Here is a 22,888-nt window from a genome sequence, read left to right on the forward strand (position 1 = left end):
ATGTATTTATGTATAGGCTTATTTATGAGCTTACATCTCCTGATATGCTTATCGGGGTCTTTTCGGCATAGAGATCATCCAAGTACAATCCAAAATTGATAGGGGTCATCCAAAGGTTTTGCTTTTGAGAGGTGCAAATTACCTCTTTATGTCCTAGGTGCACGAATCCTTCCTGCCCACACACCCCTCTGGCATCTCACAACAACTCCTGTAAGGAGGAGAAGACCCAGCCCTCTCACCAGCCCAGGACTGGTTGCACCTCCCAGGTTGGTTCTCCTCCTCCGTGGTTTGCTGAGCGATGTAATCCTTGCAGTCACTTCTAAATGGAAAAGACACATTGCCAAACATTAATGTTTATTATTACAGTCAATCAATTGAACTATAATTCTACCATTGTTATCCACCAACATTTTTCCTGCTTAAGTGCAAGGTATGTTTACCTTATTACTGAGGAGCTCAAACATTTCCTTTCATAATAAAGTATTCCCTTCCTCCTCCCACCTAAATCAAGGTGAACGCTCATCATCAGACTAAGATCTGGAACAACATTTTCACTTCTTCACAGTGACACGGCCAGATGCAGGAAAGCTGAGAATTTGGATTTTCACCAGTTTTAAGACTGGTTGAAAGATGTAGCAAAAAAAGGGGAAGGTGGCAGAGCTTTCAAAAAACCAACCAGACAAAGAACCTTCCGCACCCCCCAAATGTAACACCCAACACCACCACACCGAGCTGGCATTTTATTCTTCTCTCTTTCACAATATTACTGACGAAGGAAAAGTTCAAGATCTATTACATCAAATGAAATAGCCATGAAGGAAGAGATCAGATGGTAAAACAAGTAACACAAATCTTACAAAACCCAGACCTGTCAGCACTCTTAGACAAAAGTAGTTCGGATCTTATTCCAATCTGCTTTGCAAAGGGCCTTCCTATTTCCCTCACCCTGCTAAGACAGAATCTGCACCAGTAACGATGGTTCACAGTTATGCATGGTTTTGTCTTTACAAATTCCACTTCTACGCTGTATTTAATAAACAGATTTGTTTCCTCTGTAGTCCACATGTACACAGAAAAGTGTTGGCTCTTACATGCAATGCTTCATCTGTTCACCTATAGTCAGCTAAAGGAGTGGGAAATGGCAAAGAAAAATATAGGACTCTCAATCTTTGATCCAGATCAACTGGCTTTAAAGCTGGGTACAGAGAAGAAATGACAGAAGTCGGAGACAACACAGAAATCCCCGTCTAGTGGTAAGGGACTGGTGATTTTTAGAAGTCCTCTTTGGCACATTCAGTTCTCTGGCAACACTGGATATATGCTGAAAAGGAAACCTTAATCCTGACACCTTGTATTCACAGCTAACTGTGGAGTGCGGTGCTGGTAACCCATGCTCAGGAAACAAGGAGCACTGTGTTCTTTTTCCTATATCCTCTTCAAAATAGTACCATTAAGCTGACACCACCACAAGTTTACGTCAGCAAGAAAAGACTGTATTTATCTGAAAGTCCTTACTCCTCATCAGAGGACCTCTGTATAAGCTGCGCCCTGAAAACTGGAACTGATAAAAGTCAGCCAACCACATACACGCACACACTCAGTATGCGACCCGCAGATCACAAAATGTGTAGGAATTTGTTCCTTCTCAGGAAATATCCACAATCAATCCTCAAATTCAAGCCCTGAACCAACACTAAAATACCACAAGCTGGTATGCCGTTTATCTAACTCCTTAAACTGTGACCATCACTGCGGTTATCTGAACGCAACCGACTAACATGCACTTAGCAACATATCTCATTATTACTACATTTTTGTGGCAGGCAAACATACAGGCTTCTCTCTGTTCTCCTCCAACCAAGATATCTGCTAAAAAGTCTGCATCTCCCCAAGCCAGCCAATGTGTTATTCAAGCCATTCTCGTAAGGTCGCGTCATTGTTACTGGATGTCTTTCATATTACAACACATCCTAAGCAATACAAAATTATAGCTAAACAAGTTCCTACTATATTAACAAGTCCATCAAATCACTAGAAACGCGATGTTCTCAAATCTGTGCTACAGCACAGAAACAGCTCTGTGCTCTCCCCTGCACCATCTCCAGAAACAGCATCCAGGAAGGGAGGATGGAGCAGCCTCTACACAGACCTACCTCTCGCTACCATATCTTCTCTTTCCTCAGGCAGCCAGGCAGGAAGAGCTAATAAGCTCCGTTTAGTCAGCATAAGTACTACAGGTTTTCCTCATAACAACTGATCAGATTTAACCAAACCATATACTTCCAATGTTAAAAAGCACTCAGTACCAAAAGGAGACTTCGCAAAAGACCACCAGTTTTCAGAGGATGAACAGCTTAGCACTTCCTAAATATCAATCCCTCTAGAAAAGTATCTTATGCAGATTATGCAAAAACTAGGATACGTTTTGTCATCCCCCAAATCACTAGTTCTCCCCTCTCAAAGTAAAGAAAACTCAGGGAGTATCTATTGATATATGGCAGTCAGTGTTATAAAACAAGAGCAATACCACTGTTGTGCTTTTCTCTGGGATGCATAGCCACACAGTCACCTATGCAACCAAACAATGCACGTGTCTCGTCTCAGTGTCAGCCACCACGTGATGCTCGGTGAGACACCATACAGGCAAGCTCCTGTTTTGTCAAACTCACATGGATATACATTAAACTAGAAGTGGCAGTATGTTGTTCTGCCCAGATAAACTGATGCTGCTTAGGACACAATTACTCACTGTTTTGTTTGTAGGAACCCTTTTCCACATGCTATTGCACAGCCACAACACCACAGCATCAACTAGTAGAGAGCATGGACACAGGAGGACTGTGAGACTTCAGCTTCACCTACCTAACGATCAACAACATATGATACTCCACTGCACAACAAGGGTACAGACAGAGAAAGCAGATCTCCTTTGCCATGCTGTAAGACACTTTGGGACTCAAAATACACAACACACAGAAGTTCAACTTGGTGCATTATTTTAAAATGGGGGACAGCCAATTTGCTGTCTCAGATGCTTGTGAGATAGAAGTCTACCTTGGAAAGGAATCCAAATCAGATTTGTACCTACCCAAACAGAAAGGTGAAACCTTCTGGTAATGGTCTTCATGCTTATGTTCTGCGGTTTGTAAAAAGCCAGAGAAAAAAAACCATATGCACATACACACCCAAAAAAAAACACCACACAAAAAAATCCCCAAGCAGCAAACCAATAACCTTACTTTCTTGAGTGCTTGTCATTAGCCCTGCCTACTGGATTCTAAGAACTGCTGTCATGCAAGATGTGCGACTGTTTAACTCCAGAGATTCAAAGGTGGGGACCTGCAATGGGCTCATGGTGAATAAATCAGTGTACAAGTCAGGAGAGGAGGTCCACAAAAGCAGTCTCAAAATTAGCTGCAGAGCACCTGCCAGAGAAGCTTATTAAGAAGTCTGCTCTACTAAACCACCTACCCACGACGACAAGGTAGAAATCAACCCAAGGGTACCCAGAACGGAAGGCCTTTATGGTCTTCAACAGAGATGTGTTCTGCTGTGGAACCACTGAGAGGGGAAAGGGGAAGGAAAAAAAGATAAGAAAGAAGAAAAGCAGTTCTGCTACAACAGCAACAAAACAGTGTTTGTTTAGGAGGGATGGGCCACCAGCCCAACTTCTAATGAATCCAAGGAGTCCAAACAGGACAGCTTTAAAACTGACCTTAGAAGAAAGTCTACTGTATTCTTGGAAGAACTGGAAGAGGATATGTCATATCTGAGAAGCAGATTACTTATTTCTTCACCAGGAGTGCTTCAGCATACACAGTCAGTAACTGAGAACCAGTGCTTTGAACCCTGCCCTTTGGATTGAGCATCCAGTTTCTCAGTATCCTGAGCAGCAAAGCCAAGCAAAACATATCAAGTCTCAGATATGTACAGTTCTGCTTCAAAATGAAAATATGGAGGGGAGTTATCTACATCCAGATCACTAATGCTGCTCTTAAGGAATGTGATCTACATAAAACGAGTTAAAAAATAACACCATGTCAGGTCACTTGCAGAGGAGGGAAATTCAAAATACTAAGAGGAATTGAGACAGCTTGAAAAGGTAGCTACAATAACCTATAGAAAAGATCTGAGATGAGGAGGTGTTTAGTAATATGAACAAGAGAGGTTTTCAAGGTAAATTAGATAAGGACTTTGCGGGCAGTGTACTGGGGATACTTTTAGCATCCATTAAGAGCTCTGAATCTCATTAAGTACATGCCTCAAGAAGACCGCATGAAGAACCCAGAGCGTCCAACCCCAGTGAGTCAGGATGAAGTGGGTGGCCTGTATACTTGCTCCTGAAATAGGGATGACTATGACTATCAAGAAAAAAATGGGGTGTCTATGCAGGCACAGTAACTCTGCCCAGCTTCTGAGATTCAAAAACCCCAACCAAGACGTCCTGTTAAAGAGCTCATTAAAAAACAAACAAAAAAAGACTACTTTGTCTTTCACAAACTCCTTTTCTTCCTTGCTGCACCTTCAGATTTCTTCATCTTTACTCCTTGCTACACTCAGCTTCTTTGTTTTTTTCTCTAGAAGGAAGAGAGTGAAAATTAGGAAAAAGATATTAGAATAGTAAAGCCAAATAGTAAATTAGCTCCATTAGTAAAGAATGGAGCCAACAGGTACAGATCCAAGTCTCCTCAATCCTGAAACTTCATGTTTCAGCATTAGTTCTTCAGTTTGAAAGACAAACATGACACGTGTGGTTAAAATGAGAGGCACCTTTTGTATTTATATGGTTAACGTACTAACACAGGGCCTAAACAACACAAGTACAGTATTTCATACTATTACGCCTGTGTCGTGTCCTGTTCCTGAGCCACAACTGCCCGACAGTGCATCAAAAATAAATAAATTAGAACAATCAGTATTCACAAGAAAAGAAGGCTTTGAGGTTTTACAGGATGAAGCAGTTCAGTGGTTCCAGGACAGAAGAGCAGCAGCAACAGCCGTAATAAAAAGGTGCCAACAAACCACTCATCCGCGGAGCAACAGGAGAAGAGAACAGAATGAACAGTCAGAAGGGACAGCAGTAGGTGAGCAGACACCAGCTGGAGATTTTTTTTTTTTTTAAAGCAGTAACAGAACAGCAGGCAATTTCTGACTTCCCTAGAAAGCCTAAACCAGGTACCCTCCAGCTCTGGCACAGAATGCATGTGGAACACCTTTCTACGTGGACACTTACAATGCAAAGTGCAAACCACTTTGGGGCACCCAGAACCAAAGCCTGTGGTCTGTGTGTACGTGTAGCAGAACGCCCTGCTGAACGTAACTGATTATCAAAAGCTAAACACTGCCAGAGCAGTTTCCTCCACAGACGGTAACAGGTAGGTATGGAATTTATAATCCCTTTCCTTCCACCACCAGTCAGGGCTTGGCAGATAAGAAGAAAGGTGGCAGTTGATGAGGGGAATTTAATTTTCCTGGTTTAGGAAGCAAAGCGCAGACAGAACAGAAGAAAGATGTAAAGGTCAGGCTTTGTTCCACAGGTCAACACAGATGAGAGAAAAAAGAATTTTTAATTCCACCCGCCAGTTTGTATGTTGTTTTTTTCACTCATGAAAGGAGGACTAATCCCATGCAACTGTCTTCCCAAAATACAGATACTGGAAGGCTTTTTTTTCTCCTTACCTCTGTAGTTTACTGACTTGCATCAATTTGCCAAAAAACAAACTAAAAATCTGGGCTCTTCCTAACCACCTCTCTTCATGTCTCATTTCTTATCCTAACCACCTGCACCTCTGCAGGCTTCTGAAAGAAGCATTCACTTGGTCTTCAATTACAACTAATATTTTAAAATTACACATGCAGAAAGATCAGTGTGAATTATTGTTCCTAATTATCAATATAACGAGTCTAATGGAATACAATGACTGCATAATAAATTTTAAATTATCATAGCACATAAGCACAATACTTTCTAGAAAATGGTATACTAAATTCCATGCCATGGTTCTAGCCACATAACACCACTAGAGATCATAAACAAATACTAACATACATTTAATATTTATGCACACCTGCTACAAGTAATTACAAAGTTATGTGTTTGGGCTCAATCTTGAATTCATGAGGAGAAAAAGGGGCAGGGGCGAATCTCAGAAGTGTCCAAATATTTCCTACATTAAAAAAAACAAAAACATTTTGTCAGAGCAGTTTCAGCAATGCAAACATTTCAAAATGAAAGCGCTCTGCTTTTCACAAAAAAACTTAAAAAATAAGAAGGCCTCCATTAGCACACAGTGAAATCTTTCTCAAAATCAGAAGAAATGCTTCAAAATTCATCCACAATTAAATTCTCGTTTTTTGGCCATAGAGAACTGACCGGCTTGTCTTCAAAATCCCACTCAAACTGATAAATTCTTTCTTCTATGTCTACTCCATCGTTTGTAACACAAGATGGAACATTGAAAAGATAGAACTAACACCTGTATTCAAGCCAATTCATTCTTTAATGAATTATAGTATCTTAAATGAAGCTGCAGAGTAGTAATGTACTCCATCCTAGGCACTCATCAGAGACACAAACAGCACTGCGGTGTCATCAGCATCTCTGGTGAAGAAATCCATTCCCCTTGTTTATCACAGCACAAAGTTAAGAACAAGCCTCCCAAGAATCCAGGGTGAAAAATGCGAATACTAATAGCAAATAAAAAAAAAAAAAATCATTAAACCATAAACCAGAATATTTCCTCTATGCTATAGATCAGAATATTGCTCCAGCCTCACGTAACTAAGGAAAAGTGAAATAAACCATATGTACTCCGCCAAAGCATTTCCAAAAGTCTCAAGACAGAATTAGACACTGAGTAACAGGAATTGGTTGTTTAATTTTAATTGTGAAATTATTCACTGAGACAGTCCCTTAAAACCAAGGACTCTTTTTTTGTTAAACATAGCTGATTTATCAAATCGATCCTGTAATCGCCGCTGTTTCAAATTAGCACTAAAATCTTTGTCTCTGCCTTTCTCGAAGTGTATATAGCCAGTATCTACTTAGATGTTTATGATCCAAGTTTTGAATTACTGGTGCTTACTAGAGACAAATAAAATTAATTCTCTGTGAAACACACCTTATAAAAAAAAAAATTATAAATAAAGGGGGGCACATTCAGGAGCAACATAAAGAGTACACTGGAAGCAGCTGGCCTCCAGTGCTTATTGCTTTTGCATTGAAGTATTCTGCAGCTTGACACAAAATATTGCTGATTACTTGTTTGTATTTGCATTATAAGAGGAAGGAATGGTAGGTAAGATTGTCTCCAGAGTGAACAGATATGTTTCTTCATCTTCTAGCACCACCTCTCCCTCAAATTATTTTTTATTACACGATTCCTGGTCTTTTCACATTCCCCAAGAAATGATGAAGTGAAAAAAACCAATAATTTGACTGGTAGCCACCTGATTATTCTACAGTTCTTGTAAGGACTGCAGGTTAGCTATGAAAACATCCTCTCACACCCTGAAGAGTAGACATAAGGTAAGTATGCCCTGCACAAGTGAAGTATAACGCTACTGCTACAGGTTACCTGATGGTTCTTCAGTTTTTTCGTTTCTGACTTGTATTTGTGTAGATCTGTTGGCATACACGAGGAGCAATCCCTGCCAATGGTAGGGACGCAGCCCTGCAACAGGTCTCACCCAAAGCCACTCAAGCCGGCAGAGGAAAAAGACAGATCCCGATTGGCTTTATGTCAAACCTTCCATCTTAAGAAGGAAAAATTAGTTTGCAGCATGTCCACAGATGTTTGCTTTCAGCCCTTTCTTCCTAGAAAATATACCACTCCAGCTTTACCCCATTAAAACACTTTATGGCTTAGCCTTGATGTACTTGGTAATCTCAGAACAAGAACAAATTTTACATCACAGACGTATCAAAAATCACGTTTCAGTTAAAGTTTGATGGTGATTCCATTTACCCCAGATGACTAATAGAACCTAGAATGTGTTACAAATATTGCACTTACATTCTATCACAACTTAAATTCAAACTCAAAGAGGGAAGGAAACCAGACTTGAAACTGGAAAATAATCAAAAATTTTGCTCTGCTCAAGATTACAAGTGGGGAAAAAAGGTGCTGATTAGAGCTGTTAGTCCATAAAGACTCTATCTGATAGAAAAGCCTCCCTGAAATAGAACAGCCTTCCTCACCACACCAACTTGCAAAACGAATAACCAATATCCTTGGAACATACATCCTTCCGCATCACCATGACATGCATTTTCAAGAAATAACAAAAATTGCAGCTATAGAAGTACCAGGCAGAGGATGAACTTAAGATAAATGTAGCCAAAAATGTAGAAAGCTTCTTTCCATGAACAATAATTAGTACTACTGCGGAGGTACATATAAGTAATTGTTTGTTTATTTTGGAAGGCCACGCATTCACGTGAGTTACTGGCAACTAAGCACAGGTCTGTCTTCCGATTTCCAGACACTGAACCAAGCATCCCATATAACTAGTTGCCATATCGTTCTCAGCGTAAAAAGCCTTCCTTGTGTTAAGATCTCCCACCTCTTCAAAACAGCCAGTCTCACCTGCAAATGTTAAAGTACACGTTGAGCAAATGGTAAGAGAGTTACATGACAGTAACCACTTAATGTTCTTAAACAGTTGTCTTAAAAGCTCAGCTTTAAGTGAACAAAATCTCTCATACAGACTTAAGTTCGATAGGCCTTCCAAAAATGCTGGTGCGTAGCCCCTCATCCTCAACTTCAGCAACATAAAAGGGTTACATCTTTTTATGCTTGTTTTACACAATATACTGTGGTCTCCATTATAGAAGCTGTCATCTATGTCATACGGCAGTTTATCCAACATGTTGGTAGAAGTTTGGGCCACACAGGAGAGGGGAGCAAAACACACGTTTTAGCAATACCAAATGCCATTTTTGCACATCCACACAGCCAGCTTGTAACTCAACACATTTTACTATCAAAGTGAGGACACAGCACAACCATTATTATCATTTCTGAGAAAATATTGAACGGGCCAACCCTAAGCAAACTGCATGCATTCAGCCAATGGATTATTAAACCACTCGAGCTCTTTGCTGTGGAATCTGGCCCCTTGACTGCCTAATATTAAATAAGAATTGATGTCACTGAAGGTAGCAAATGTCAAAGTTATCACCAGACACAGAATTTCAGAAGCCTCTTTCCCCCTCCATATGTCCGGAACTTTCTAGATGGGTAGTATTTTATATGTCAGATTTCAGTCTGTCTTCTGCAACTATTCTTTTATGGAAGAAGTTTTATTTTTCCTGCTAATCCTACCACTTAGAAAAGCAGCTGCCTCTGCTCCCACAGCAAGTACTGTTCTGTTGCAGGATCCATCCTAATATTTGGGAATCGGTCAACTTTAATGAGAAGCATCATAGCTCCCAGTTCTGACAGCAATACTACACAGATACCTCACTGGAAGCTATCCAACACCGGGACTTCGTACAAAGTTATGATGAAATGTTCAGCAACAGTAGATCATCTTAGTTTGTGTAATTACTGTATAAGCAGATGGTCTTCCCACCCCCTTCAAATTCTTCTAGCAGTTTCAGTTTCAACATAATTAACAAAACCCTACTTTCACTAAGGTAAGAGTGTCTTCAGATTTATTTTTTGTATCTCTTCCCATCCACTCTTCCACCTCTTTGCACCCACCACTGTATGTTCAGACACTCCATTCGTTCATGCCCATTTCCGCAATGCTCGATGAGTCTCAGAGAATCAGGACGGCTCAAAACAGCTGTACGGCTACACAGGTGCGTGCGTCATGTCAGTACTCATCACGAACCAAGTGAACACAGAGCGGCTCTTACAAGCAACAACCTCCTCTGCACATGTGTTTAAAAATATGCTTCCACTATAAATACAAATCGAAAATTAAAATAAATATATTGATGTTGTTAAAATCTGATTAAGAGATTCAGTTTAAATATTGGCATCAGAGTAAACTTCGTATTAGCAACTAGCTTTAAGGAGCTAATTGACCCACACACACTCTAAAGGATGCAGTTCAACTATGGGCAGACTGAGGGAGAATCAAATCATGGGGAGGGGTGAAAGCTCCCAAAAAAAACCAGAAACCAAAGTGACTCTCTGGACTTCTATGAACAGCTGAAAATGCCCCAGAAGATTACTTATACCAAGGTAAGACTTAAATGTAATTTCAGAAACACTCTGTGGAACCAGAGGTGCTGTTCCTAATATCACAGCTGAAGACACTACCAGGACTGCAGAAATGCAATAAAATTTGCCAGATTGCCACAACAGTTCAGGGCTGGGTTTTGGGTTGGCTCACAGAGAAACATTTACTCACCAGCAGTTCTAAATCAATGTCTGTTTTCAGCTGTGAGCCACAGAAAATGTGAAGACACTGTTTGATAGTATTGCTACAGACTTAAAGAGCGCCTCCTGCAAAACGTAGTCTCGTTGCAGAGGACACTGCAAAAGGCCACAAGGCAGGGCTCCCAAGCTAGCCTACCGCTTCACAAGTCTTCAATACAGAAGTGCAAAACCCAGAAAGCAGCTGATATGCTGATGGGCACATAGCACCACCTGAGAGTTGAATATTTCATCCAATGGGCACAACTCTCCTAGGTTATCTCCACCGACACTTTTTCAAGGAACTGGTAATTTATCAGGCAGCCACTAAGATCTAGAAGAAAAAAACCAAACCACCATACACTGAATTATTTCATTACCATACAATTATTCACGACTGTTATGTTATGAGTAAGGAAAGCAACTACAGAATCCCACAGAAACCAAATACATTCTGTCCCCAGAAAGCCACAACAGTGTTTCCCTATACTAAGTTGAATTTTATTTGCAAGGCTGACCAAACAAAACAAAACAAAATCCCTTGGTAAGTATTTGTTCCCACTTTCAGAGACACAATACAGCTCTTGAAAATGACCAAATTCTTACCAGCACTCCACTGGTGATGTGAATGATTATTAACCCATCCTGTGAAATGTGGCAGAGCAGCAGCACTGCAGCAGCCAGAGCATCAAGAGCCCAGGCCATACACGCCTCCCCACAAAAAGCTGTTTACAGCATCAAGTTTGTTATCTGCGCTGTAATACCATCTGCCTAGCAATCACCCACTTCAGTTTAAACTAATAATGGAATATAACTCAATCAAGCTTTCTTTATTCAGCACACACAGAATATCCAAAGCAATGTATTTTTATACGGCATGTTAGTCTTTGTTCTGCATGCTAAAAACTACAGCCAGTTTTTAAAGCAACAAATTTCAGCACACATTTCTAGACCCGTATAACAACAGCAAAAATTGGACACTGTTTGCATCTGTCTTACTGAGAAAGTAATTCCAACATACGCTCCCATTCAGACTTTTACTTTATTCCGCAGCTGCTTTCGGAAAACATTCATCTTTTGACTGAGCGCTTATCTGGTGAGTTTTCATAGATTCTCATCCAGGAGCCCCTCACATGCACCAAACTGTAAAGCTGAGCCTCCACAGGAGATCTGGGATACATACTCAGTGTCATCGGTGCAACTCCCTACAGATTTTTTGAGTGTTTGATATAGGTGAGTAACACAACATACCTGCAACTTGTATTCACAAGCAGGTCAACTTTAACCTACCACCACACTGAGGTGAAACATTAAAGATGAAGCACGAGCAACTTTATGTCATTCTGCACCAGTTTGTACTCAATCAGGTGCATGTGTGACATCGTACATGCAAAGTTGCAGTCCTGTCCTGCAAGTCTCGGCAAATGACACGCTCAATTAAATATGTGTGTGCGTGTGTTCAATCTGTAATACTTTAACTCTGAGAAATGAAAAAGTAATGAGTGCTGGCTATAGAAATAAAAATACAGTTATTAGGAAATGAAAGTATTTCAGCAACAATTCCTCCTCTCTGCAGAGAGGTCTCAGACCCGCTGATCTGGGATTAAACAGCAACACACAGACCACATGGGCTGGACTGTATCTCTTCTGACATGCTGCGGGCTGTGGCACCTGGGGGCTGATAATCCCCTTGAGGGACACACAAGATGACTTATGAACTTTCATTTTGGGAAAACTGTTTCCCCTAAGCTTTTCTGGTGTAATGCGATGCATGGTGTAGGACAAGCTAATCATCTGAGATTCAAAACAAAAAAAACCCCAACAATATCACAACAGTATGCTTGTACCACATCGAGTCATAAATTACACAGTTTTGTGGTATGTGGTTTTCTTACCTCATACTAGGCATCGTGATAATTATGAGAACTAGACCTTTCATCTTGCTGACCTACAACATTAGCGTAACGTTACACTTGCAATTTAAGCTTTAGAGATTTTTTTCAGGTATTTGGGCCTGCCTATTAAAACCCAATAAACCGAAACGCGTGCTAGCTTAATTTGTTCTGTAGCAGCACGTTATTTCCTCATAGCGAAACACGGGAGTCTCCAGTCCCCCGGTACTTAAAACTTCTGTACTTTTCCCCCGATTTTAAAACTTCGTCCGCTTGAAAGAATTAGCTCAATTTTTGACAGTTTAAGCACTGTATTTTATTAGCAAAAAGCGCAAGTGGAGCAGCTTCAGGGGGCACGTAGCCTAGAAGCCCAGGCAGCACACCTGCCGAGGCCGAGGAGCGAAGGTGCGGGGCGGCGGCAGGGCCGTGCCCGCCTCGGGACGGCGCGGGGACGAGCAGCTTTGCTGGAAGCCGTGGCGGGCGGCGCGCTGCGGTGCCGGCCGACCCGCCGCGCCGCCCCGCCTCAGGCCCGGCCGGGCGCGGGCAGGCCGGTCCCGCCGGAGGCGGGAGGGGAGAGGGAAAAGTTGGCGCCCGCGGCCGGCCGGGAGCCGCACCGCCCCCTCCTCCCCTGGGCGCCGCCCGCCCTGTCGAGGGGCGGCCCATGCGCACGCTCCCGCCCGCCGCCCATGAGGCGCCCTCGCCGGGAAGGCACTGACGAGTCATCGCCCCGCAGGCCCGGAGTCCTCCCCGCCCCCGCGCCCCGGGCGGGACGGGCGGCTGAGGGGAGCAGGGGGCGGCGGCCGCGGCGCGGGAGAGGAGGGGAGGGGGAGAGCCTACAGGTGATGATCCAGCGCGGCGCTGCCCGGCCCGCCCTCCGCGGCCTGGCCTCGGCTCCAAGGCTAACGGCAGCGGGTCCCAGCGCGGCCGCCCTCGCCTCCCGCCCGCCCAGCCCCGGGGACTGCACCGGCGGCGCGGGCCGCCGGCCCCCACCGCCGCCGCCTGGCCGCCCGCCCGCCCGCCACCGCCGGCCCCGCCCACCGCGCCGCCGGCCCCGGCCTCCCTCACGCCGTCCCTCCGCCGAGAGGCGCCTCCCGCGCTGCGGCGGCCGGTGCGGCCGGAGCGCGACCCGTCCTCCCCGCCACACCTAGCAACAGCGCTGACAGGACGCATTGGCGGCGGTGGCGGGAGGAGGAGGAGGGGGAGGAGGAGGAAGCGGAATGGCTGCCGCGGCGGCGGCTCCCTCCCTCCCTCCCCGGAGCCCTGACAGCCAGAGCCGGGGCGGAAGCAGCAGGCGGCGTGCTGTGCCCGTCCTCCTCCCTCCTCCACCGCCTCCTCCGGGCTTCTGGGCTCCCTTCTGCCAATGCAAACTAACTCCCCCTCGCCAGGGCCGGCGGGCTGCACGCCTCCCCCGCACCCACCCATGCCGCCGCCGCGCCGCACGCCGCCTCCCCAAGGAGTCCTCCACGTCGCCCGCTAGACCCCTCCTGCCACTCCTCACCCGCCGACCTCCCTCCACCGGCGGCCGCCGCCGCGCCCCGACTCCTGCTGCACCTTGTGCCCCCCTTCCCCCAGCACCACCGCGCCCCCGGTACCGCCGCCGCACACGCGGCCCCCACGCCCCCCGCGCCCGCCGCCGCGGGGCGCCCCCGCCGCCCGCCCTGCCCTGCCCCGGCCGCGGCCCCTGCCCCGGCCCCGCGGGGCACTCACCGATGTGGTTGTCCTCGATGTGCTCGATGAGCTCCGCCAGGGTTGGGAAGTGCAGCCCGCAGCCCCCGAACCTGCAGGCATTAGAGAAGAAGGAGGCGGCGGCGATGCCTGTCATGGTGTTACATCGAGATCCCCCTGCGGTGCCTGCTCTGCCAGGGCCGGCGGCGGCAGGGCGGGGAGAGGCGGGGGCAGGGGGGAACGGGACGGAGAGAGAGAGAGAGATGGGGAGCGAGAGAGAGAGGGTGGGGGTGGGGAGGAGGAGGAGGTGGCGGCCGCGGCGGCGGCGGCAGCAGCAGCAGCAGCGTCGGGAGCGGCGGAGGGGAGGGACGGGCTGGGTGGGGGGAGATGAGGCAGCCGCAGCTGGGAGGAGGGACCAGCGCGGCTCTGTAACAGCTGTGCTGCCCCGGCGGCGGCCGCCGGCAGCGGGAGGAGCAGGGCACCCGGGCCGCCCGCCGCCGCCGGGGGACACCCGCGCCTCCTCGCCGCGGGGGCGGCGGAAGCGGCCGCCCGGCACCGAGCGGGGGTTGGGAGGAGAGGAGGGCGCGCCCCGCCGCTAACTTTCCCCCTCAGCCTCTCGCAGGCGGCGGCGGGGCCGGGGGCTGCCGTAGCGGCCGGCGGGGCGAGGGGGGGCTGCTCCTGTGGTCAGTGCTTGGGCCGGGGAGGTGGCGCCCGCCCCGGGGTGCTCTCCCGGCCACCGGGGGTTGGTTCCTGACGCGGCCGTCAGCTCCACCGCATCGACGGGGGTGGGGGGGGAAACGACCGGCCCTCCCCGAGGTCTCTAAGCCGAGGGCGGTCGCCCCTTCTCCAAGGGGCGCCGAGGCCGCCAGACCCAGCCCTCACCTGCCCAGCGACGAGCCGGAGGCCCGGGGCACCTGCGCGCCCTGCGGCCGGCCAGGCCCCGGGGGGCAGCGGGGTTCCCCGCCGCCCGGTGGGCTCCGGTTCCCCCCGCGCCTCGCAGCAGCCGGTTACAGCCCGCGGGCCGGATCCTTCCCGCCTCCCGCTGCCGACGTGCCCGCTGAGGCGGCGGGGCGTGGGGCTGCGGCCCTGCGGGGAAAGTTCGCAGAAGTCGCACACGCCTCGCTCCCAAACCCTGCATTGACTTTTTGCCTCCAGAAAGCTATTCAGCAGAGAGGCTGACTGATTAATTGATTTTAATGAAGGTCTCCCTAGGCTCAAATTCGCAGACAGCTTTATTTAAAATTAAAAGGGGAAAAAAAAAAGTGAGAGATTGCTTGTCAGGAAAGTTCTTTTTATTTTTTTTCCCACTTCTGTTTTATAATCATATCTTCTTTCCATAGTTATACAGTTCTACAATATTATTAATGATTTTGGGCAAAACTGTCACTAAAAAAAAACCTCACAATCTGCAAAAGGCACTCTTAATTGTCCAGACGTAAGCGATTCCACTGATCCTGCTGATGGGTAACAGTCCCAGGCTGTTCTCATCTCTGTAAAATTAAGCGTGTGCATAAGAATAAGGAAAGTCCTCGCCTGTTTTATTAACTGTATTGCAGGTGGGGATGTGCCTGGCATTGATCTGGGAGCCAAAGAATAGCAAAGCCTAAAACTGCAGTAGAGCGATTAGTAAATGGAAAGATGAGTATTTGCCCATTTGCTGAAAGCATGAAAAATCTTACTTCCAGGTATCCAGTATATCAGAGAACCTATCATTAATGGTGACAAAACAAGCTATATCTTGCATATTATTTTAGTAATTTTCTTTCACTTTAATATTTTTCTAATGTTTTGCCTTCATCCAAATACATTTTTCTTGATGTATGAATCCACTCCATTTAGTTTATATCAAAGAAAACAAACCAAGCACAAACCCTACTTGCCAGAAAAATACCACATGAAGAAGCCTTTCCTTACTTCAACGCATAGAGCTAGAGTTTGTAAATAGAGCTCACGTAGCCATGAGATGCTGAACCACAGAACTGTAACAATATTGTAAATTTTATACTTTTAAAAAAATAAAATGGTAGCACAGACACATGGTAGTCCACAGTACATTTTCAGGGTTGACTGTGGTCAACCTGTAGACTAGAGGGATTGGGGAACTGCTGCTGTTAGGCATTTCATTAAAATGTGTCATTATTTTGAATAATACAGAGGGTTTCAGTATCGGACATCTGTCAATTCATCCACCTGTTTCAAGCATAGCTTCTTCACAAGTTACTATTCTTCTGATTTCTCCACTGGTCACTATGGGTTGACTCAGCGAAGGAGGAATTGTTCCTGCTTGCTTAAGACCGTGATCCTGGAAACTCATGCCACACAAGCTGCTGTCATGAATAATGCTACAAAATCAGGTATGTGCAAGTACCTGTGTGGATCAAGACATAAAGCAATAAATAGCAGGTGGGGAAGAGGAGTAAAATGGTAAGATAAGTGTCTTCCCTAGTAAGTTGCAGTTTTGGAGGCTAATTTGTGCAGTCAGACACGTAGGCCTTTTTCAAACTATGGTGGGTTTGGTAAGCATGAATCCTCAGCTCTGTTAACAGTATCAGGACTGTAGATTTTACATTTTTGTTTGCATATGAGTAGGCAATGTCTCAGTGTCAATCACCAGCATAATTCAAACAAAACTTCTAAGATAGGAAGCCAAGATTAATCAGAATGACTATTAAATATAAGATTTTCATGTGGCTGATCTATCAAGGTCAACAGATGCATTATTTAAGCCTATTTATTATGAAACAAAACTGTGATGGACATTGGGTTGGTATCAACAACATTTATCCATACAACAAACTGGCAAACTAACAGAAAGCGCTCAGAAGTTGCCCCTGTTCTTTTATTCTGTGGGAGAAATAAATGGTAAGTAGACCTAAGTGATTTGTCAAGCCAGGGCTAAGTGCGTAGATCCGTTTCAGAGGTGATAATAGCTACCTTGAAGCATACTTTGAATAAATGGAGCTGAGAAAAAGCTCAAATGGCTGGTAGGCCCTGCTTTGTTTGGTTTTGAAGAAGTTATTTTGAAGGCCCCTAAGACCCCTTGCTTAACAACCCTTTCAGCTTAGGCAGACAAATGCGGGACTGGATATCAGAAGAAGGATGTACTGCTATTCAGACCTGCGACCTGCATATAGGGCTGATTGACTCCATAGATTTCTAGAACATCTGATTCTCTGCTAATAAATGCATATGCCTCATTTTAAGTCCATTTTGATAAAGAAAGAAACATGTTTAGAGTAACTTTAATTAATTTCTTTCTTAACCTGATGGTTTATGGTCTTGGATCCCTTATCTCCTTAGACAGTCTGGCCCTTAGACCTTTTTCAATGACTTTTTGACTGCTGCTCTTTCTAATAACCAATTTTTACTAATAACTTAGTAGTTATATTGTTATTAACTGCTGTAACTGCTGGGCCATAACTGAGGATAGATTGCTACCAGCCACTCACACTGTTTTGGATTCCCAAAAGCTGATTATTCTGTCCTAGTGCTCCCTGGAAGGCTAGAGGTCTGAACTTGAAAAACTTGGTAGTCGCTGCCCTTGGTGCTTTGAGGATGCCTTTTACTGAAGGCTTTATTGAAGGAAGACTTTTGTTGAAGACACCACCCATCTGCCAAATAGTAAGGAAACGCCAATATTGCTTCAGAGTCTTATTTAAAGCATGGGTTAAGCACTTGTTTTCAGCTGCATTTATAATAGTGGAGTGTTACTGAGAAGTTTGTTACGGTTCTCGCACGAGGATGACGTGAATCTGCAAAACTTTAAAAATACAGTCTTGCTGCGGTTCTGATTTTTACACTATTGAAGTCATACTTGAAAATATCTACTTAAGTTTGTTCTAAAGAAAAAATAAACCAAGAGTAATCAGATATTACAAAGAAATGGTTGGCAACATCTTCCCCTAAAAAAATTACTGATTTATTTTTCAATAACAATTTTAATAATTTTATTTCTGCTTGCCTCTGCATACTGGCCATATAAGAAATGTCACACAATTTGGGAAGATTTCATAACAGAGACATATCATTACTGCAGAATCATTATACAAGTTAAACATATTTATGCAGTTTGTGTCACGAGAATCCTATTTTTAATTTATACTGCTGAATTAGTTTTCTCTTGGCAGTGCACTGTGTAGCTTCAGGGTGCAATGGAAAAACAAAATGTTAAGCTGAGAAAGCACTATATTCCCCACTAGTTCCAGATGCCCCAAAACAATAGATAGAAATCCTGCTTAGCTGAACTTTCTGAGAGACTTCCACATTTTCAGAAGGACAAAGCTTCAGATAAACAGGAGATCAAAAATGCCTCTATTTCCAGTTACCTGTAGCCTAGAAAAAAGGAATTTTCTTGTCTTATCTTGTCTACTTCAGGAAATTTGGAGTTAACCTAATGTTATAGCATAAACCATTGTTACAGTGTTAGTCTGCCTTGGAATTATAAAATGCAAGCTGTTTCAGTGGTTTCTTGTAAGAACCTGAAATTGCATAGGTATTGAATAACCTGCTTTATCCTTACTATGGGTTATAGTGGAATACTTTAGTAAAACCTTTTGTGTTGTTTCACTCAATTGGAGATAATTAACATATACTTTTAAAAATAACTGGCTAGAAAAATAACACAATTTTGTAAGTTTATCTCAACGAAAGGTAAACTTGTTCTTTAGTGAAGGTTAATACTATAGAGTGAAACTTTCGGTTTAATAGGTTTTGCAGCATCTCAAAAATGCAGGAGTCTACCATTCTGAAATTTTTGCCTTTTCCACTTTGGCTTCCTAAGTTGAGGACCCAACTTGTAGCAGGATTTCATGGCATCTACTGACATAACAGTTCATGAAGTCAACTGAAAAAAGACAAATTAATTCCAAAACGTGTTGAGATGATAGTGTCATTTTCACAAAAATAAATCCTGAATTCGAACAAGCACTTCCTCATTTTCTTTGCTTGGAGAAGTGTCATCACAACTGACAGTGTCAAACTCTTACACTCTGACTCTGAAGATCATTTAGGATGCTGTAGTTACAAGGTGATTTAAAGCAATCCTAAGGCAGTTCTAACTTACATCAGTGATCTGGAGTGTAAAGACATGGGGCACAAAACCCACGTGGTTTTGTGCCGTCTCGTGTTTTCCTTCCTATTCGTCTATTCCTCTGCCCCAAATCAAAATTTACCCAAGAAAATCCAGGTCCTTTGTTTCTGGATTTCCCAGTCACAAGGAGCTGTGTATTTTAGAGCCTGCAAATTCAGAACAGTCTCTCCTCTGTTTAGCCTGAGAACTTCCCGTTTAAAAATTCTTCACTGAGCCAAAAGTACCGGTGACAGGGAGAATTCTGCACTGAGGCATAGACGCCAGCAAAAATCCACTTGCTAAATTGTATGTAGGGTCGGAGAATCCCCAGTGTTCAAGCAGGCAATTACACAGGGGATTCCTCCTGTTCTTAAAAGACATGCCTTTCTCACATTCTTAGGTTAGGGAGAAGAAGGCTTTGGCATAAAGTTAACTGACAGCACTAGGGATGGTTTGCAGTCTCTAGGAAAAGGGAATTGGGTAACTTTGTTAATAGGAGGCTTGGCAATCATTGGCTGTGGAGGGAGCCTGACATCGTTGGAAAGGAGATCCACAGTTCAGAAGAAGATCCGTTTGCAAATGAAAGCAAGCCCCGTATTAGTAAACCTCTCAGATGATCTCTGGCGAACAAACTGTCAGAAGCTCTGCTGCAAGAATATAGCAAATCACTTGCAATCGCCACCAAGGGTGGTTTGTCAAATAAACATGTATTTCTTGTGACAGCTTAAATTGGAGATACAAATAACATGCCTGTTATCATCACATGGATCGTGAGGTCTGAATATGGCCACTACAATTCTGAACAAAAGAAGAGCATCAGCTAGTGAAAATTTATGTAGTTCTCCAGTAGCAGCTGAGGACCTCTGAAGAGACTCTCCCCACCACTGAGCAGATTGCTACACATGGTTTGCTTAGAATCACCTGTTCAAAGCCACAAACATTGCATCATTGGAAGTAGATATTGAACAGGAATACAAAAAGCAAAATCTCTGGAATACTAAAATGGAATATTAAAATGGTTCTGTGCAAAGAATCCAAAATGAGGTGAATAGTACAGTACTAAGAAAAAATAAAAAGGAATGGGGAGAAACTATGTGAACAGTTATCTGAGGGAAACATGGGAAACATGGTCAAGCATGGGGATCTAACACTTCCACAGAGACAGTATTTGCTGTTTGCCATCCTAGACAAGGTATGCAACTCCGTATCGCAGAAAATAAGAATGCCCATTGAAAGTAAGCGCCGAGACAACCCAAAGGCTCCCTCATTTCATTCTGAGGAATGCATAGTCGTGAAGGCTTCAAGCATTCCTCTGATGCCTTTCAATGTCTATTGCATCTTAAATCTTGTGTTAAAAAATAAAAGTTGGCATGTTTCCACAAAATCTATCCTTTTCCTCATCTGCATAAGAATGTATAAGGGTTGAAAGCTACGATATACTTAATTACTTTAAACCCCCACTCATTTTTTGTATATTCTGACTTGCGTACACCCACTGTCTTCAGTGTGATTTTAGGTATTCAGCACTTTGCAGAATTTCATCTGTAAACAGCTGCTGAAGCTCCCGCTTTACATAAACAAAAAACTACTCATCATAGTCTCAGAAAGTCATGGGTCTGCTTTATAAACAAACAAACAAAAATGCTTATGCATAATGCAGTATTTGGAAACAAACTTGGACATTACTCACTCTTCAGAACGTTTCTTGATTTAGTTGTCTCATATGAAACAAAAGAAGCTAACATGCTTCTACATTAGATGCCAGGACCTCCTAGTGAGGAAAGGCTTTAAATAAAAGAGGATGGATTGGTGGTGTTTTAATAAGGATTATAAAGCACTGGCAGAATGCTGAAGTGTCTCACCTCTGATTCCCAGCTTTTACATCTGCATCTTGCAAACTGACTATATTTCAGCCTAAGCGTATCACTGACTGTCCAACAACAACTTTTACAAACCACGGTATGTAAAAGAAAAAACAGTGTTCCATGGGCATAGAGATACTAGATCTTACAGAAGAAAAAGAAAAAGCATATCCTAAGCCCTACTTGTTTTCAGTTTCTTTCTAACAAAACTCTTAATGGAACTATATCTTTGTAATAGAGTCTGTGTATATCTACAGATAACAATCCCAATGTCTTCAGTTATTTTTCCCACTTCTCTGTGTTTATGTTATAACTAGACCATGGCCAGCCTGACAAAAGCGTCAAAGGACATAGCGAAACAAGAATCCTTACTCCTGCTTTTCTCCTGTACAGGGACCAAACAGAACAGATATTATTTGCAAGAGCTCACTCACTTCTTTTTGCTCTTGTTTGGAGTTCAGATTACTTGTGCTTAGTTTATTCTCTGTACCAATCCATCTTCCGGAATATAATTTGAACACCCAAAATTGTGCCAGAAAAAAAGACTTGGGGGGATTAATAAACAAAAATCTTTCTTAGCTTTTCTCTAGAAGAGGTTCATTAGTGCATACATGTGATGATTTTTTTGTTCTACATCTATTTTTAATACTTAATTTTGTATAGTTTTGGAGCATACAGCTGTGTGAATCCATCAAAGAATACAGTTAGAGGCTTCTTACATGTTTAACAGATGTGACTCATTGTAATGATGGTAAAAATGTACTTAGAAGCATTGGCAGGTTCACACTTTGCCTTCAACTGGTTTGTGTGGCACATTTGCAGCTTAGCTGTAGCTTGAGATTGTATGAGAAACTGCATGTTCACATTGTGTTGTCTTGGAAGTACACACAAATATTAAATTTTAAATCTGAAATGTTTCTTTGATATATAAATATAGAAAAAATATATTTTAATTAAAATTCTCAATATGTAACAGTATTGTCTTTGTTTCTCCTCATTGGATTAGTAGTCAGATGTTGCTGTTTGGCCTTTTTTTGGTAATGGCTTTTCCTTTGAGCATTGTCACAATAATTTTTATATGGATGAAGAATAATTAAATCTTTAGTGTATTATTAGTAATACACTAAGTAGATTAGAAGGACTCTTTCAGCTGAAGTAAACTCTCATAGATCTGTAAAAGTTGTTGGAGCTTTCATCTGGGGTAGGATTTCAGAGAAAAGAGTAGATCAGAGTATATGATGTGTAACTCTGGCCATACCCTGACCTCCATGTCACAGGTTTTCTACCACTGATTTAGGCCCTGATCATAGAAAGCAGATGGATTCCTTTCCCCCATCCGTTAACTAACCCCAGCTGAAGTTGGAGGGATTCCACACCTACATGGGTTTACATGCAGTTCACAGCTGCTTTGCAGCATTAATGTTTTCTGAGTACAGTTCTTCCATCTGATCTGCAGCGTCAAACTAACAAGATTGGCAGTGGGGAATTTATGATTCACTTTGTTTTGGTTTTGTTCTGATTTTCTTTTGTTCCAGCTGTCTGGGAAAGCAGGAGCCAAATACTTTTCCCTCCTTCCTCTGGGATGTTGGTTTGTTTGATAAACATATTAAAAGGACTATTTGTATTCGGGCAATATCCTCGATTCTGCAGAGGCTGTGTCGTGCACCTTCGATGTTACAGAACAGTGATGATGGTGGTTCAGCCTGACTCTTGAGAGATCGTTTCCTTGGTGAAGGGGTGGCGATGAACCCTGAGAAGGGTCTGCACACGGTATTGCACCCCCTCCTGGCAGTGCGTCTGAGAGAAAAAAGAATGATCTCTGGAGGGCCACAGGAGGCTAGTGTAGGTATTCTCTACATTCTGGTGGTATTTCTCTAACTGCTCTAAGTGTGTCATCCTAATAGGCCAGGACAAATCAAAACCAGAAAGAAGGGCGGTTTGTTGGTCTATAAGAAATGTAGACAGTTTGGTCAAGTGGAAGAAAATGGCCTTTATTTTACTCACCACTGTTTAAGTTCCAGGTGGGAGCAT

General features: G+C 43.8%; 1 protein-coding gene and 1 long non-coding RNA gene across 2 annotated transcripts in view; one reads left to right on the forward strand and one right to left on the reverse strand.

Moving 5' to 3' along the window:
• JAZF1 (JAZF zinc finger 1) overlaps positions 1 to 14,452 on the reverse strand; it is a 195,607-nt gene extending 181,155 nt beyond the window's left edge. The window contains exon 1 of the mRNA XM_075083140.1: positions 13,970 to 14,452. Within this exon, the coding sequence (XP_074939241.1) occupies positions 13,970 to 14,084 (115 nt within the window). The 5' untranslated portion in view covers positions 14,085 to 14,452. The remainder of the gene's footprint in view (positions 1 to 13,969) is intronic.
• A 96-nt stretch (positions 14,453 to 14,548) lies between these two features.
• Positions 14,549 to 21,738, forward strand: LOC142052684 (uncharacterized). The gene is made up of 3 exons (XR_012658941.1): positions 14,549 to 16,281; positions 17,416 to 17,548; positions 19,719 to 21,738. It is a non-coding gene; the product is annotated as an uncharacterized LOC142052684 (long non-coding RNA).
• Positions 21,739 to 22,888: the final 1,150 nt, after the last annotated feature.

This window comes from Phalacrocorax aristotelis, chromosome 2 (assembly GCF_949628215.1).
Source record: "Phalacrocorax aristotelis chromosome 2, bGulAri2.1, whole genome shotgun sequence".
Lineage (NCBI taxonomy): Eukaryota > Metazoa > Chordata > Aves > Suliformes > Phalacrocoracidae > Phalacrocorax > Phalacrocorax aristotelis.